This window comes from Aedes albopictus, chromosome 1, assembly GCF_035046485.1.
Source record: "Aedes albopictus strain Foshan chromosome 1, AalbF5, whole genome shotgun sequence".
NCBI lineage: Eukaryota > Metazoa > Arthropoda > Insecta > Diptera > Culicidae > Aedes > Aedes albopictus.
This window is the reverse complement of record NC_085136.1, coordinates 119,506,350-119,524,746: the sequence shown is the minus strand read 5'-3', so window position 1 is coordinate 119,524,746 and position 18,397 is coordinate 119,506,350. Positions and strand designations below refer to the sequence as shown.

Below are 18,397 nucleotides of genomic sequence, written 5' to 3'. Positions count from 1 at the left end.
TGCACCATAGAAAATTGATGAATTCTCCATAAATATTATCAAACTGCACCATAGAAAATACGAATTGCTCTATTAAAAATTGAAAAACCTCCATAGATAGCATATTCTACTAATTTAATTCGACATGGCTCAATTGCTTTACATTGCACTGTTTAAGTGGTGCAAATGTTTTAAGTTATGGATAATTTTCAGATTTTTATGGAGCAAATTATATTTCATATGGTGCAGTTTGATAATACTTATGGAGCAAAGCAAAGCAAAGCAAAGCAAAGCAAAGCAAAGCAAAGCAAAGCAAAGCAAAGCAAAGCAAAGCAAAGCAAAGCAAAGCAAAGCAAAGCAAAGCAAAGCAAAGCAAAGCAAAGCAAAGCAAAGCAAAGCAAAGCAAAGCAAAGCAAAGCAAAGCAAAGCAAAGCAAAGCAAAGCAAAGCAAAGCAAAGCAAAGCAAAGCAAAGCAAAGCAAAGCAAAGCAAAGCAAAGCAAAGCAAAGCAAAGCAAAGCAAAGCAAAGCAAAGCAAAGCAAAGCAAAGCAAAGCAAAGCAAAGCAAAGCAAAGCAAAGCAAAGCAAAGCAAAGCAAAGCAAAGCAAAGCAAAGCAAAGCAAAGCAAAGCAAAGCAAAGCAAAGCAAAGCAAAGCAAAGCAAAGCAAAGCAAAGCAAAGCAAAGCAAAGCAAAGCAAAGCAAAGCAAAGCAAAGCAAAGCAAAGCAAAGCAAAGCAAAGCAAAGCAAAGCAAAGCAAAGCAAAGCAAAGCAAAGCAAAGCAAAGCAAAGCAAAGCAAAGCAAAGCAAAGCAAAGCAAAGCAAAGCAAAGCAAAGCAAAGCAAAGCAAAGCAAAGCAAAGCAAAGCAAAGCAAAGCAAAGCAAAGCAAAGCAAAGCAAAGCAAAGCAAAGCAAAGCAAAGCAAAGCAAAGCAAAGCAAAGCAAAGCAAAGCAAAGCAAAGCAAAGCAAAGCAAAGCAAAGCAAAGCAAAGCAAAGCAAAGCAAAGCAAAGCAAAGCAAAGCAAAGCAAAGCAAAGCAAAGCAAAGCAAAGCAAAGCAAAGCAAAGCAAAGCAAAGCAAAGCAAAGCAAAGCAAAGCAAAGCAAAGCAAAGCAAAGCAAAGCAAAGCAAAGCAAAGCAAAGCAAAGCAAAGCAAAGCAAAGCAAAGCAAAGCAAAGCAAAGCAAAGCAAAGCAAAGCAAAGCAAAGCAAAGCAAAGCAAAGCAAAGCAAAGCAAAGCAAAGCAAAGCAAAGCAAAGCAAAGCAAAGCAAAGCAAAGCAAAGCAAAGCAAAGCAAAGCAAAGCAAAGCAAAGCAAAGCAAAGCAAAGCAAAGCAAAGCAAAGCAAAGCAAAGCAAAGCAAAGCAAAGCAAAGCAAAGCAAAGCAAAGCAAAGCAAAGCAAAGCAAAGCAAAGCAAAGCAAAGCAAAGCAAAGCAAAGCAAAGCAAAGCAAAGCAAAGCAAAGCAAAGCAAAGCAAAGCAAAGCAAAGCAAAGGGTAATGCATTTGACTCCTTGCATCCATTTTTATCACTTCACGAGGAAGAACAATGTCATCTGCCCCAAACACGCGCCATTTTTCACTTTTTCCTTCGAACAATGCCACCCGATCGCGATCCCCATCGCAAGTCCCAAAAAAAAACTTTGAGTAAAAAAGAGAAAGAAGTAGTAAGTAGAAACCCGAAGGCACAACGGAGTTTCTTTCCTATCGAATGTAAAACACCACCTGCAATATGTTGATATCCTCGGGCAGAGATTTATTGCCAGCAGTAACAGCGAAAAACAGTTTTTGTGTGTCATTAACCTAGGCTTTTTACCTCTGTGTGTCGTCTTGCAACATAACAGGCGAACTAACTTTTGGCCGTTTTGTCTACTATTTCCATAGAAATACATAATCTTATCGTTCCATCCACTAATTTATCTTTGCAATTTACATCCAATATACAGCATTGTCCCTCGTTTCAGTTTTGAGCCTTGCCCCAGCCCCAACAGTCTGTGTGAATCCCCTGAAGATAATGGTTTTAATACCTCTATTATAATAAATGTCCTGTTTGCCTATACTTGTGTGTTCATTCATATATGGTTTTGGTTGATAACAAAAAAGAGAACTTCGCATTGTCCCGCATTGTTCTAAATTTTAGAGCAGATTTTGTTCCCTGTTGCACCTCCTAAATGAGTATGTATGAGAATTATAATCTAAGAGCCTACCAATTCAACGAACTCCGCACCGCACCGCCGAGTGAGCTAGTGCCGCCTTTGGCGATAAATCGCGTACCAGCTGGTTCCCACCAGGACGACGAGCAGCCGCCAAAGGGTCAACTCCGCAGTGGCCCGACCTGCCGCATTGCTTCCCTCCAGACTACCGTCGCCACCGCTCCGGCCCGGCGGGATGACGAACGGCTTCCGCGTGGCGATGTCGTTCATCAACGGTATCAGATTTTTATTGTTGCCACCATTGCTGCTGGACCCGACGCCACCGTTCAAGTTGCTGCTGCTGCTGCCGCCGTGGCGACCATTGACGCTGTTCGGATGGTCCATGGACGACCCGAACGGTGACCGGGACGTCGGCCTGCTCCCATATGGATGCTGCTGATTGTGCTGGCTGTGCTGATGCTGATGCTGATGGGTCTGTATGGAGTCAATCTCTTCGAAATCTTCCGCCGAGCCACCGTACTGCTGCTCCTCGTCGTCCGGCGGGTAGGATAGCTTTGTTTTGGTCGATTTATCGCCGCCGTTGCCGCCGGGCTTGACGATATCATTCAGATCCGAGCCGTACTTGGGCGAGTATATTTTCCGATTCGGTTGAGGGATTTCTGGAACGAGAGAAGGGGGAACGTTGTGGAATTAGAATGTGATTAGTGGTGTGACTTGTCGCTTCTGCTGCTGTTTCGTACAACAATGTGCCTTCAACGATAATTTCACCATCTAGAGTCCTTTTCGCGCTCTAAACTAGCGAAAGGTTATCAAATCTTTGCATGTACATTAAGTACATCGAGACTGAAGTGTTCAAGTACTCGGAAGTCTTGAGGGCGATGAGGATCGGCACCAAGCTCATGCATCTGGAAGCCAACGTATGAAGTATTATACGTACTCGTGCAGGTGAAATGATCCTCGAGCTCAAGCACGACAACGGACAAGGACGGTAAGTGCACCGCCTACAAGAGTCTGACGGAAGAGGTCTTTGGCGAGGGTGTCGAGGTGACGACTCTTACAACGAAGGCGACTCTGAAGATTAACTGTGGCGAACGCTAACAAGCCCGTAGAAATAGGGAAGTTCTAGGTGGGCTAATCAGTATGCCAACTGACCAGGACACAAGTCATGGGACCGCAAAGACCTTGACAGGAGCAAGCGCGTACACACAGCTGAGGATTAGGAGGTGTAGGCCATAATGCACAAGGCCGCAAGAACCCTCCCAAAAGTTTGATTTGGTCCGAGAAATCTGCGAACAGCAAGCACCCAACAGAAGGCCCAAGGTGCCCGATCTTCAAAAGAGTCAGTCTGTCAAGCAGTCGCTGAGTGGCAGACGAATACCGAGTACCTGCCGGCAACGGCAATCGGGTCTTGGATTGGTACAGAATAATGGCGGCGATATGGACGACGGGTAAACACCCCGTACAGGGGTTGGTGCCTACTAGAGAGCTTCGTGGTCGCCAATGTAAACGAAGTCTTTGATTTGAGATTTTTCGACTGGAAATGGATGTTATTGCGTAGAAACGGCTATCTCAGTTTTAAATTAATAAATGTCGGGTAGAATAAAATAAATCGTCGTAAATTAAGACTGAGATAGCCGTTTCTACGCAATAACAGTAAACGAAGTCTTCTTCTGTAGCTGTTATGCGCCTCAGCGGTGGTCGATCGAGCAATTTACGCAGATGCTGGACTGTATGACGACCGTAGGAACAGGGCGAAGGCCGGTGGTAATAGCGGGTGACTTTAATGCCTGGGCTGTGGAATGGAGAAGCCGTTTCACGAACCAGCGAGGTCAGATCCTGCTAGAAACACTGGCCATCTTAGATGTCGACTTGGCTAATGTCGGTACCAAGAGTACCTATAGTCGAAACGGAGCGGAGTCAATTATTGACGTGACCTTTTGTAGTCCTGGCCTAACAAGTAGTTCGAACTGGAGAGTAGATGATGGCTACACTCACAGCGACCACCTGGCGGTTCGCTACAGTATCGACTACAATAACATCAGACAGCGGATAGAAGAAGAGGCGGCTAGGCCACGGCCAAGCCCTCGTAGGTGGAAGACATCATACTTCGATGAAGAGGTATTTAGGGAAGCGCTCCGCCGTGAGCGAAACTTAATCGGTTTAGACGGCGACGAGCTGGTAGCGGTGCTCTCACGTGCGTGTGATGCGACCATGCCTAGGCGAGTCCACCCTAGAAATGGGAAGCCACCGGCTAACTGGTGGACCGATGCGATAACGGGCCTGCGCCGCGCCTGCCTACGGGCTAGGCGGCGGATGCAGCGAGCACGATCAGAGGAAGAGCGAAACGAACGGCGGGTGGTGTTCGCCGCTGCAAAAGCCACGCTTAACCTTCCAGGACGCGCGCCATCAGGCAGCTGAAACTGCACTGCGCTCGCGCTGTATACGACGAGCGAGGTTTTTTTGATAGTGTTGTACTTTTTACAACAGCGCGCGCGCTGAAGGGTTAAGACAATTTCACACCGTCTTCAGCCAGAGGCTGCACAGACTGAACACATTACCTACACTAGGACAACGGACAGCACAGAACACCCAGTGGTCCAGTGATGGATTTTTCGTTTGACGAAAAGTTTCCACCGAATGGAGCGGGAATCGAACCCACACTCCGAGGCTTACGATACCGCACGACCACGAAGCCCACACCGAGACCGAGATAAGAGCAAGCAAAAAGGCCTGCTATGATGGTCTCTGTCAGAGTGCCAATACGAACCCGTGGGGTGACGCCTACAGGATCGTTATGGCCAAGACGAGAGGTGTGATGGCTCCTACAGAGCAATCTCAAGAGATGTTGGATGGGATCATTGGAGGACTTTTTCCGCGTCATGGCGGCGGGCCTCCTTTCGTAAGACAGCCGGGGACTGGGTCTGGCGATGAGAAGAGGGTCACCGTGGTTGAACTTGCGGGGATAGCTAAGTCCCTTAGCGTAGGTAAGGCCTGCACACCTGGCCTTAAAAGTAGCTATTGCAGAGGCTCCCGAGATGTTCAGGTCTGCTATGCAGAAATGCCTTGACGAGGGAGTTTTCCCAGAAGCTTGGAAGAGGCAGAGCCTGGTACTATTGCCAAAGGCGGAGAAACCACCTGGAGACCCGTCGAAATGTAGACCAATATGCTTGATTGACACGGCGGGGAAGGTGCTCGAAAAGATCATCCTCAATAGAATGTTGAGGTTCACCGAGGGCGAAAATGGTCTTTCGAGTAACCAGTACGGCTTCCGGAAGGGGAGGTCCACCGTTGACGCTATCTTGTCGGTTACAAAAACCGCCGAGAAAGCACTCGAGCCTAAGAGGAGGGGAATTCGCTTTTGCGCGGTAGTGACTCTGGATGTAAGGAATGCGTTTAATAGCGCCAGCTGGTCTGCTATTGCCGAAGCGCTCTTGCGTCTGGGGATACCGGAGTACCTGTACAAGATTCTCGGAAGTTACTTTCAGAATCGTGTACTAGTCTACGACACGGAGATAGGTCGGAAGTGCTTTCACATAACCTCAGGAGTCCCGCAAGGTTCCATCCTGGGTCCGGTGTTATGAAATGTCATGTACGACGAGGTGTTGAGGTTAGAGTACCCAGTGGGAGTGGTGATTGTCGGATTTGCCGACGACATTACGCTCGAAGTCTACGGTGAAACGATTGAGGAGGTAAAGTTGACTACCAACCACTCGATCAAGGTTGTGGAGGCGTGGATGCGGTCCAGGAAACTGGAGCTGGCTCACCACAAGACAGAGGTGACGGTTGTTAACAACCTGAAGTCGGAGCAGCAGACGGAGATCAGAGTGCACTATCCTGTCAAAGCGCTCCGTCAAACACTTGGGCGTGATGATCGACGATAAGCTTAGCTTCGGTAGCCACGTCGATTATGCCTGTAAAAGAGCCTCCACAGCTATTGCGGCACTGTCCCGGATGATGTCCAATAGCTCTGCGGTGTACGCCAGTAAGCGCAAGCTTCTGGCTAGTGTTGCTACGTCCATACTTAGGTATGGCGGCCCGGCCTGGGGCACCGGCACCGCGCTAAGTACTGAATGCTACCGACGGCAGCTGGAAAGCTTACAGGCTTATGTACCTGAGGGTTGCGAGCGCGTATCGTACCGTGTCACACGACGCTCTTTGTGTCATTACTGGTATGGTGCCTATCGGCATCCTTATCAGTGAGGACATGGAGTGCTTCGAAATGCGCGGCACAAGAGTCATACGCAGGACTGCCAGGATGGCCTCTATGGTCAAATGGCTGCGCGCGTGGGACAGTTCCACCTAAGGAAGGTGGACCCATAGGTTGATACCGAGCGTAGATAGTAGGATTAATAGCGCCATGGGGAAGTTACATTCCACCTGACACAGGTCCTTTCAGGTCATGGTTGCTTCAGACAATATCTACACCGTTTCGGGCAAGCGGGTTCTCCCGAATGCCTTGTCTGTGCTGGTTTAGAGGAAACCATATGCGGGGAGGACAATCTTGTCCAGAGGATGTGTAGGGATGAGTTTGCCTGGAATGCCGTTTGACGGCTATCACCCACATCGTCTTGGAGCTAAAGAGGAGGTGGCGCGTGGACTCGGAGAATGGCAAGCTCAGACGCAGTACAAGAGGGGGTCCAGGGGTTCAGAGTCGGTTTCGTAGGTCATACCGGTGCTCTGCGGTTGAAATCGACCCTAACAGCGATTAATTGGCCGCGGAGAGGAAGTCCCGGTAGCGCTGCTGTCGTGGCGTCGGACTACTGGGTTCGATCCGAGCCCGCGGTTGGTAAGGGGTCCCCGGCAAGGGTCGGGGCAGGTGGAGACCCTGCTGCAGCTGATAGGGCCTGAAGGGTAGTGATACTCTTGCCTTCAGCAGGTCAGATCGGGTTGCACGTAGGCATCAGTTCTTGATGTCTGCAAAGCAGTTTGGCGCGGGCGGGGTTGACACTGCCCGCCTTTCGAGGACAAAGGGAGTGGCGAGGACCACTCGGGAAACTGGCTAAGCGCCAGCATGTTAGCGTGATGGACTCTTCAGAGCGAGTCATCGCTGTTCGTTGCTGCTAGGCTACGCACCTAACCTCGAGGGTGCGATGTGCACTAGCCCCTCTCTGAAGCAATACCTTCTTGGTGTTTCCGGAGAGATGTAGGGTTTGGCGATCATAGGAATGTGTTTTAGTGGGTCGAGGAGAGAGTAGTCCTGGCTTTTACTAGTGTTGTAGAAGACGGCCTAAACCCCACACTACCCTAACCTTCCTGTTAGGGTGTCTGTTGAGCAGATTTTCCCCCCTATGGTTTAGAAGGAAAAAAAAAACCATTCAGTGTCTGATACTGCGTACATCGGCTCCTTGATCCATGAGCTCAGCGTCGCTCCCTATTGCCTTTAATGGATTCCACCATTCCAAGGTAAACAATCGCATATCTGATCATCGGAAGGCGGTCACTAAGGGTGGTTGCACGATCAACTCCAAGCAATCACTGAAGCAGCCACTTGTCGTGATCGATGACAAGCTGACATTCGAAGGAAAGGATGAGACAGAATGATATTCGGTAATCGACCTCCCGTCACACTACCCGTCACACTACCCAGGAAAACACCTACCGCGTGTCTGATTGTAGATATTTGTATTGTAGAAAAGAAGGCATAGCGTCTTGCCGTAGGCAGCCTTCCCCAACTTCTTGGCTTTTGACTTCCCAGATTGACGTCAGTTTTCGCCCGGAACTGAATCTGCTGACCTCCCTTAGTGGACATGTTTATGGACTGGACACCGCAAGGTCACGTGAGGTTGTATTCTGCCAATAGAATTGCCCTAGGAATTGTCCAAATTCCACGATGTTTTTGTTTTAGTTAGTACTTCAAATAAGGAAACTCAGTTCGCGAGAACAGGTTTTACTTCTGGGTATTTGGGATGGGGCCAACAGAGGTTTGCAGTAAGTTTTAGAATAGTATAAGAGACATGGATTTTTCAGGGGTGTTTCAAGGGGGTTGCTTACTCCAGAGGTATTCAGGAAAGCTTTAGATGGTTACATAGAAATTTTAGGGGCGTTTTAGAGGTATTCTAAGGCATCTCAAAGGATGACAAACGGCATCAAGAGGTTTCAGAGACGTTTTTAGAGGGTTTCATGGTATTATGCAGTCCTTTGTAAAGTCCCTCAAACCCCTATGCAACCCTTATAACCCCTGGTTTTTCAAGGTAACAGGGAAGTCTCGAGTGGCATCAAGGGTGTTTCAGGAGCTTCAAAGAGATTCTAGGGGCGTTATAGGAGACAATCAGAGGGTTGATGAAGCGGCGCAGGGAATTTGGGAAGAAGGGGGCGGTTCATTGGATTTCTGAAGGCATTTTGGGGAGTTTTGGAGGATTTTTAACAGTTTTCAAGGGGTTTCAAGGGTGCATCGTGTATTTTGGAGGGTTTCATGGGGTTTCCGGATTAGCAATGGGTTTCAGAGGCGTTACAAGGAGCTTAATGGCTGTTTTTGGAAGGTTCAGAGAGATAGATTCGTTGAAGGCGGTCCCTCAGGGTTTCGGGGGATTTTTGGTGTCATTTCAATGAGTTTCACAAAATTTTATGTGAGTTTTAGAGGCATTACAGCTTATTTCAGGCGTTTTGGGGGATTTCTGTGAGTTTCTCGGGAATAATTTTCCAGAAACAAGAAATTTTTACAAGAACTCCTCAGGGAAATCTTTCAGAAGCTACTCCGGAATTTCTTCCAGGGGCTGCAGTAAAATTTTTTTTCGGGAAGACCTAACTCTGACCAATATTTCAGTAGTTCTACAGGAACTGCTTCCAAGAGTTTTTTTTTCCGAAAATTCTTCCAGGTTTTCCTTCGAAAAGGCAGAAGCAGCTCCAAGAGCTTTTGCCCGAGTTTATCCGTGAATTATTTCGAATGTTTATTCGAGAAGTCATCCAGAGCATCCTAAAGTCGTCCAAGAGTTTCTCTTAGAAATCTATAAGCAGTCGCCATAGAAATTCCGCAAAGCAGTCCTTTGGAAGTTCGTTTAGCAGATGTGTTTTCAACCTATCGGAAACTCTTCCAGGAGCTACTCATAGAATGTTTGTAGTAGTTTTTCGGGAATTATTACAGGAGTATTTGTGAAAGTTCTTCCAGGATTTATACTTCCGTCATTCTTACACAAGCTTATTCGGGAATTCCTCCAGAAGGGTATCTGGAAGTTCATTGGGATTTCTGAAGTTTTCAGGGACGTTAAGGACAAGGTATTTGGAGTACATATTTCAAAATTTCTAGAGCACCGTTTTTTAGGACCGTTGAACGGATTTGAATGAGAATACATCACGCTAATTGTTCAGTGGTTGTCAACAGCGTGATGCATTTTGATCCAAATCCGTTCAACGGTTCTAAAAAACAGTGCTCTAGAAATTTTGAGCAATGTACTCCAAATACCTCGTCCTTAAAAAGGGGTGGGGTATACTTCAGGGGTATTTAGGAAAGCTTAAGGATGTTACATGAGGGTTTTGGGGTTACTTTCAGTTTCAGGAGCATTCCAAGCATCTCGAAGGATGAGTCACGGGATTTCTGAGATAATCCAAGAGGTTTCAGGGTATTCTGAGATTCCCTCAAGTCTCCTAAAAAATCCCGGAAACTCTTTAAGGCGTTAACCTCAGGTTTCCCAGGGTTACATGGAGGTTTTAGAGGTTTCAAGGGTGTTACAAGAGCTTTCAAGAGATTCCAGATGTGTTACAGGGGATTAGAGGGATTCAGTTTCAGTGGCGTTACAGGGCGTTTCAGAAAATTTTCGGAGCGTAGAGTTTGTTTGTTTTAGAGAATTTTCAGAGGGTTCCAGGGGCATTACAAGAATTTTGAGCGAGTGTTCCAGGAAACTTCCGAAGGTTTTAGGTGTCATTTCAATGTGTTTCACAAGCGTTACAGGTGGTCTCAAGAGGTTCCAGAGGTATTTTGGTGAGTGGTAGAAGCGCAGGGGTTTTAAGAAGGTGTCAGGGGGAGGTTAAGTCAACGCAGTTCAGAGCCGTTACAGTGAGTATCAGGAGCATTTTGAGGGGCTTCGGATGCTGGCAATTTCATGGAGGTGTCAGGGGGTTTAGAAGCCCTTTCAGGGAGTTTCAGGGGATTTTTATATGGTTTCAGAGGCGCTACTGGGGTTTTGTGGAGTTTCAGAGGATTGTAGGTGCGTGATAAAAAATCCCACGAGGTTTCAGATTGTTTTGGGTATCATTTGAAAGCGTTGTAAGCGGCGATACAGGCAGTTTCAAGAGGTTTCAGAAGAGTTTTCGGAGGTTCCAGAGGGAATAGAGGGCAATCAAGAGCCGTAGAGGCGTTTTGGGGGTTTTAGAGGGTTGCATGTGCTTAACAGAAGTTCAGGGGGGTTTTGTTGTCATTTCAATGAGTTTCAGAGAATGCTTAGTGAGTTTCAGAGGCGTTACAGGTGGTTTCATGATGTATCCGGGGCATATCAGAGGGTTTATTTGGCTTTACAGTGAAGGGGTTTCAGGGGGTTTTCGAATATTTATAGAAGATTTCAGAGGCGTTACAGGTAGTGTAAGGGCTGTTTTTTTTCGGTTTGTAGATGCGTTACAGGAGTCCCACAGGATTTCAGGTAATTTTTTATGTCATTTCAATGAGTTTCTGAGGTTTTCCAGGTAGTCTTAGCAGGTTCCATAGGTATTTTGGTTGGCGCCATAGGCGTTGTACTTAGGGATTTTAAGGAGGTGTCAGGGAGTTTACGGAGCCATTTTAAGGAGTTTCAGAAGATTGTCAGCGCATTTCAGAGGCGTTTCAGAGAGTTTCAGGGACATTTTAAGGAGTTTCGGAGGCTTGGAATTCTAGGGCAGTTTTTGTGGGGTTTTAGGAGGTTTCAGAGGCGTTACAAGGATCAGGCGATTTCAGAGCCATTTCAAGGAGTTTCAGGGAATTTTCAGTGGGCTTCAAATGCGTTACAGGTGGTTTCAGCAGGTTCCTGGTACGTTTTTAAAGTTTAAGAAGGTTTCAGGGCATTACAGAGTGTGTCAATGGCGTTTTTGGGGGTTTTGGGTTTCAGGGGCGCCACAGGGAGATTTAGGATTCTTTCAAGGATATTCATGCCCTCCCTGGAATGCTCGTTAGTCTCTGAAACATCCCAGAATCCCTATTTATAATCTTGAATCTCACTGAAATTCTCTGGACCCCCTGATATCTTTTTGAACTCTCTGTAACACCCTAAAAACTCTCTGATCCTCAGTAGCGCCCGTAGAGCGCCCCCTAAACCCCAAGCAGCCTCTACTAGGAAGTGTCTCTGAAATTCCATTAAACCCCCTCTAACTTATGGAACTTATTCAGTGTATACAGTTGAATCTCCTACTATGCCTAGTCCCTTTTTATGCCCTCAGGGGTTACTCGGCTGTGCTATGTGCAGCATCTAATTGTACTGGCTTTCAAGGTACAGCAAAATCACAATAAAACTTGTAAACACGATTTCTACAACATTTTGAAACCTACATTAACAGATACTTACCATACAGTCGGATGCTGCTGTCCACCTCGCCGAGTGAGTTCTTCGCAATGCATCGGTACGAGCCCATGTCCTCCTTCTGGATGGCCCGCACCGTCATCGTCATCTTGGTCTCGTACAACGATTTGGGAATGTCCTGCACTTGGTACTTGGGCGATGACACAATCATTTCTCCTTTGTGTAAGGGGATTTGCGAGAAGTATCATGAGGGATAAAGAAAAAGCAAGACAAATTGGTCCATAAAAATTGACCCGGTTCGATAGAATGAAAAACTGGGAAAAGGTCACACATCGCCAGATTCGTCGTGGATGTCTTACCTGTATCCTTAACCCAGTAGTTGATGGATTTCGGGGATGCCTCTACGAGGCACTCGATGGACACGTCCGTTCCCAACGGAGCTCCCACCAGTTGGTTTGGCACTTGGATGACCGGGTGAACTGCGAAAATGGAACAAAATCGAACAAAGCATTTAAAATACATGTGGATTTAAATAGTTCCACTGTATCTATCAAGAAAATTGTTTTAAATTGCAAAAATCAACTTTCCAGCTTGAATTTCATCCCCCTGGCTGGATCCACCCATTTTCACACTTATAGTTTTCGCGACAGCAGCACCCGACTGACTGGCTGCTGACTACACAAACCACATGTTGTGCATGCCTGTCACGTATTCCGGCCTCGCTCACGAACGACATCGCTCCTGCAGAACCCCGCAATCTGGTCGTCTTGTCGTCTTGCCATCCGTTGTTGTAGTCGTCGTCGTCGTCGTCGTCGTCGTCGCCGTCGTTCATCTCGAAAATGTGAAGAAACGTTCCGTTTGCTATGCTTGGGGTCCCCGAGCAGAAGGTGACACACATCGAGCACACGTGTTAGTGTGCTAATTTAATACAATTTAGCATGGCTCTAACCCGGGGAGTTCGAAGGACATCCAGCGGATGGGGAAGTATGGCGCTGGTCGTCGTCGTCGTCGACGACGTTAATGTTATGAAAAACACAAATCTGCTCGTTTTCGTTTGCCACACGTATGCATGCAAATTGAGGGGTCGCTTGCAGCAGGCAGGCAGCCAACAGCTAACAGGGGATTGGGTTTGTCGTTTTGGTTTCACAGTTGAGAGTTGGGAAATCACTTGACGTGATAATGGTGTTTGAGGTGAAAATTCACTTTGTGAACTGTTTCGTGTGCATTAGTGGATGATTTCCCAACATAATTGTGGAGTGTGAAATTGTATAGCATTTTTATGTTTTGCTTTTTTCATTTAAGGAATTCATAAAGATGTAGCAAGTGTTTGGTGTCATACAAGACGTTGAATCAGTGTAGTGCACCATCACCATCTTAACACAAAAGGATCAACATCATTTTTATTTTTCTTGTAACCCCGTCAAAGCTATTGCCGATCGTCTCTATGTCGCTAACAAACACATTCGCGACGAAGGAATACGATGGGAACTCCTACAACGCTCATTCTTTGAAAATCTCATTAACAGCTCAACGTTAGTCGCTGTCCAAAAACTACAGAACCCTCGTAGACTTTTGTCCATACAAAATTTTTGAAACTTGTACGAAGCGTAGCCTGAACACATTACACTGAAACCTCCATTTAGGTAAAATCTATTAAGGCCCCTCCATTTAGGTAACGTTACCTAAATGAAATTTGATTGTATTCAGAGCAGTTGGAATACTCAAGATTACAGATAAAGTTGGTTTACGGGAAAAAGCCGAATTAAGAGTTAAGGGACGTTTACGGAGTGTTTAAGAGTTAAAAGCTTAAGAGTATCCGAGAACTCCCTGGAGTTTGGGCCATCTGATCTACAAGCGTAATCAGTGATCTATTGGAGCATTATGAATGAGATTTATGCTTACGCAGCTTCATGTTGCTATGTCTTGTCAAGTGGTGAGTTCGTTGTCAGTTTGAGGATCTCCAAGAACTTCCTTGCGTATAGGTCATCGAGTCTATGAGGACTACTAGTTGTTTAAGAGCATTGAGAATGAGGTTTATACTCACACAGCCCCAAGCATCTATGTTCTATCAAGTGGTGGGTTCTATGATTGTATAGGAGTATCCGAGAACTCCCTGAAGTTAAGGCCATCTGATCTACAAGTGTAATCAGTGATCTATTGGAGCATTATGTAGCCATGTGCTATCAAGTGGTGAGTTCGTTGTAAGTTTGAGGAACTCCAAGAACTTCCTTGAGTATAGGTCATCGGATCTACTGACGTATTTGGTTGCCTCTAAGAGATTTACGACTAAGATTCATACTCACACAGCCTCAGGTAACTATGATCTATAAAGTTTTGAGTTCGAAGAATCTTTAAGGTTCTCCAGGAACTCCCTTGAGAATAAGTCATCAAATCTACGAGGGCTGCTAGTTGTATCTAAGAGCATTAAGAATATGGTTTATACTCACACAGCCCCAGTCATCTATGTTCTATCAAGTGGTGAGTTTTATGACTGTTAAGGAGTATCCGAGAATTCTTTGGAGTTTAGGTCATCAGATCTACCAGCGAAATCAGTGATCTATTGGAGCATTATGAATGAAATTTATGCTTACACAGCCAAGTGCAGCTATGTGCTATCAAGTGGTGAGTTCATCGTCAGTTTGAGGATCTCCAAGAACTTCCTTGAGTATAGGTTATCGGATTTAGAAAAAAGAAAAAGACGCGGATACCGTCTTCAGCCAGAGGCTGTACAGACTGAATGGAATTTAACCTCTAGATAAGGGGCACACGGAGCATGCAGCAGTGGATACGAAAAAAAACCTAATTAATCCACCTAGCAGTGGTGGTGCCTTTCTCGTGCCTTCGAAAACACGTTTCAACACAACTCAAGTGACATGTTGATGAATATCGTACTTTCATACGTTTAACAGAAATCCATTTCATGGCATCAGAGATCATATCATATATCTGGTTTTTGATTTGTGAGCCTTGAACTCTTAAACAGCAGCCACAATCTTGAATTTTGAGCCGCCATTTAGGATTTATGTCCAGCAGCTTGGAAATTCTGGTCGCTATTTTTGGACTCCAGACTTCTTCCCCATATCAGATACACCCATATTGACTGCTTTTAGAGCGTAAACCTCCATTAAACAGCTGCCGCCTTGAAGTTTTTGCCGCCATCTTGAATTTTGAGACGCCATATATGGCAGTGAACATATAGCCTTTCAGTACACTTTGGTGCACGAGAAAGGCAAAACAATATTTTCGAGCTTAAATTCTGTAGAAAACTAAGATATTTAACTAAACCATTAGAATAAAAGATCTGTTTTTGATAGAAAATTAAAAAAACTTTCGAATGAGGGTTAAAAAACTGCGATAAGTTTGACCATTTTCAAGTTATAGCCAGTTTGAGACAAGCAAAGTCAAAAACATCTGAAGTTAATTACTATGTAACGGTTGAGATTTGACCATATGCGTACACATCACTCCTTAAAAAGTTTGCATTCACCCATCGGGACCCCCCGGAACCGGTTCCGGAACACTATGGATATGGACTGATAGTGTTTTTCTGCTAACCGTTCATCAGGTTATCGAAAACTCCGCTGTTTGTTGTGTCGCATGAATGAGTTATGTTCAATTTTATATGTGGTCACTTCTGGTGGAACACCCAGAACCGGTTCCGGAACACTACCAGTTCATATATGATCTGATACTGTTTTCCTGCTAACCGTTCATCACGTTATCAAAAAAGCCGCTGTCGCATGCATGGGTTTGGTTCTCTTTTATATTTGACACCACTTCCGGCGGGACATCCGGAACCGGTTCCGGAGCACTACCGGTTCTAATATGGTCTGAGAATATTTTCACCCCATAGTATGGTGCAATTAGAAGCTTGGTGACCCTAACCGCACGGCTACGAGGCTCCATCTACTAACGTATTTGGTTGTCTCTAAGAGATTTGCGCAATGGAGTAAATATTAAATGAGTTTCTATATTCCCCTGAAACCGCTCTGAAGACCATTGATATGCCTTGAAACGCTTTGAAACGCCTCTAGAACCTCCATTGAAATCTTCATGAAATTTATCTGAGAGCCTCTGAACACTCTGAAACCTCCTGGAACGACCTGAAACGCATTGAAACGCCTTAAAACGCCTTCAAAACCCTCATGAAACCCCATGAGCCACTGAGACCCCCTTAACCCTCTTGAAACGCTTTGAAGCGCCTCGAAACGCTTTGCAACCCCTTGAAACGCTTAGCAATGCCTCTGAAACCCCTCTGACACATGCAAGAAATTCACCTGCGAGCCTCTGAAGCGCCCTAAAACCCTCCTTAAACTTCCTTGGATGCCCTGCAACTCATTGAGAACCCTTGAAACGTCTTGAAACGCTTTAAAACGCCTCTAAGACCCCTACAAATCGTCCATGAAATTCACCTCAGAGCCTCTGAAGCCCGCTAAAACCCCTGTGAAATCCCCTGAAACGCTCTGAAACGCATTGGAACGTCTTGATACGCTCTGAAACGTCTCTAAAATCCCTAAAAAACCTCCGTTAAATTTACCTGAGCCTCTGAAGCCCCCTAAAACGCCTGTGAAACGCCCTGAAACGCATTGAAGCGTCTTTGAACGCTTTGAAACGCCTCTGAAACCCCCCAAAACTCCGTTAAATTCACCTGCATGCCTGTAAAACCACGTTAAGGCCCCCTAAACCTCATAAACGCCCTGAAGCACATTAAACTGTACTGAAACGCATTGAAATGTCTCTTAAACCCCCAAACACCTCCGTAAAATTCACCTGAAAGCCTCTGAAGCCCCCTAAAATCCCTATGAAACCTGCTGAAATGCCCTGAAACGCATTGAAACGCCTCTGAAACCCCCCAAAACTTGGTGAAATTCACCTGCGAGCCTCTGAATCTCTCCTAAGGGGCTCTAAACCTAAAACGCATTAAAACGCCCTGAAATGCTTTGAAACGTTTTGAAATGCCTCTAAAACCCCTATAGAGCCTCCGTGAAATTCACCTGAGAGGCTCTGATGCCCCCTAAAAGCTCTGCGAAACCTCCTGAAACGCCCTGAAACGCATTGAAACGCCTTGAAACGCTTTGAAACGTCTCTGGAGTCCTATAAAACATCCGTGAAATTTACCTGAGATCCTCTGAAGTTCCCTCAAACCCCTGTGAAACCTCCTGAAACGCATTGAAACGCCTCTGAAACCCTCATGAAACCTCCGTGAAATTCACTTGCGAGCCTTTCAAGAAACCGCCCCCAATTGGCTTCTTTAGCGGTGTTGAGATAATTCCATGTTTAGAATTTGCATGCAAAACTGAGCCGAAATTTTCATGAATTTTGGTGCCCGGGAACCTATTTAAAAATCAGTTTGAAGTTTGTATGGGAGCGATTTGTCGAATCGCCCCTCGTCGCATTTTGTACTGGGCGGAGCTGTCAAGCAGATGGCCAGCTGTCAAAAGGTGATTTCGAAAAATCTCTTCGAAAGCGATTTTAGGTACCACAATGAAGCTCTAAAAATCTGAAAAAAATCATGGTGGTTCAGAAAAAGGTGCTCTTTCGTATAAAATCAAAAAATCAATAGATTTTTCTTAATTAAAAAAACCCAATTCATCGGAAACCTTCTGGAATGCCTTGAACGCCCTGAAACGCATTGAAATGCTTTGAAACGCCTCTGAACCCCCCATGAAACTCACCTGAGAGTTTTTGAAGCCCCACAAAACCTCTCTGAAACCTCCTGAAACACCTCTGAAACACAAATGAAATCCATGTGAAACGCACCTGGAAGCCTCTGGAGCCTCCAAAATACCTCTGAAACTTCCTGAAACGCCTCTGAAACTCCCGTGAAGTTCACCTGAGAGCACCCCTTAAAGCCCTCTGAAAACTTAAGAATCGCCCTGAAACGCCTAGATACGCTACTGAACCACTCCCCCCTTCAAAACTCCCTTGGAATCCCTCTAACCTGACAGGCTTTACCCCCTCCTCTTTGCATCTGAAAGCCACTTGCCCTTCTCAAACTTCTTTGCAACCTTGAAATCCATTTAGGTAATCAACTGAATGCATTTAGGCAAAAATTCTATTTAGACAGTCCCGACTCGTTACCTAAATGGAGGTCCGGGTGTATTACCCTTCTATAGTCCCCCTGAGACTTCCATAAACATTCCTTAAACCCCCAGGCACTTCCACGGGAGACTGCTGAAGCAACTTGAAACCCCTAGGAACCCATTGGAACACTTTGGAACGCCTCAAGACCATTCTGACACGCCTCTGAAAGCCCTAAAGCTCACCTCAAGTTCCTCTAATTTCTTAAGAACCCCCAACATAAAGCTCTCTTAAATTTTCCTGGAATCGCCTTGAAACCCATATAAACCCACTGAGACTTCCAGAAACTTCTCGTTAACCTCCGAAAACCCTTCTGAACCTTCGCGAACACACCTGAAGTCCTGCAGTAACTCATGTAACCTCATTAAATGCCTTGTGTCGCCTTGAAATGCATTGAATCTCATTTTGAACCCCTTTGAAACCATCTTGAAGTTCTCTTAAATGTTCCTGAATTGATCGGAAACCAGGGGTAGCACCCTGGATCTTTATGAAATAAATCGACACTCCCAGAAACGCTTGAGTTAAAACTAAAGAATCAATCTTTCTTTTATGCAGTTTATTTTTATGCACCTCATTTTATGACGTGCATAAAAAGAGAGAACTATTCAGAACCAATTTTGTGCATGACGAAAAGGAATAAAAAGATAATATCTATGACAACGGCGCCGAAGGGAGCGAGACCAAGGTAGAGTAAAGAGATGTTACAGGGACGTTTCGGGGAGTCCCATTGGGTTTCAGGGGGTACCAGCCCAAGTAACATTTTTTTATCAAAT

At 45.6% G+C, this 18,397-nt stretch overlaps 1 protein-coding gene across 2 annotated transcripts in view; it reads right to left on the bottom strand.

Annotated features, from left to right (window-relative positions):
* Positions 1 to 1,711: 1,711 nt before the first annotated feature.
* The window catches only part of LOC109402227 (lachesin), a 525,383-nt gene continuing 508,697 nt past the window's right edge, over positions 1,712 to 18,397 (bottom strand). Inside the window, exons 8-10 of one of the 2 annotated variants that reach the window (XM_062845257.1) lie at positions 11,903 to 12,022; positions 11,589 to 11,759; positions 1,712 to 2,783 (exon numbers count right to left, since the gene is read on the bottom strand). In XM_062845257.1, coding sequence (XP_062701241.1) covers positions 2,215 to 2,783; positions 11,589 to 11,759; positions 11,903 to 12,022 — 860 coding nt within the window. In that variant the 3' untranslated portion in view covers positions 1,712 to 2,214. The remainder of the gene's footprint in view (positions 2,784 to 11,588; positions 11,760 to 11,902; positions 12,023 to 18,397) is intronic. The other variant, XM_062845259.1, reaches the window with a different exon arrangement.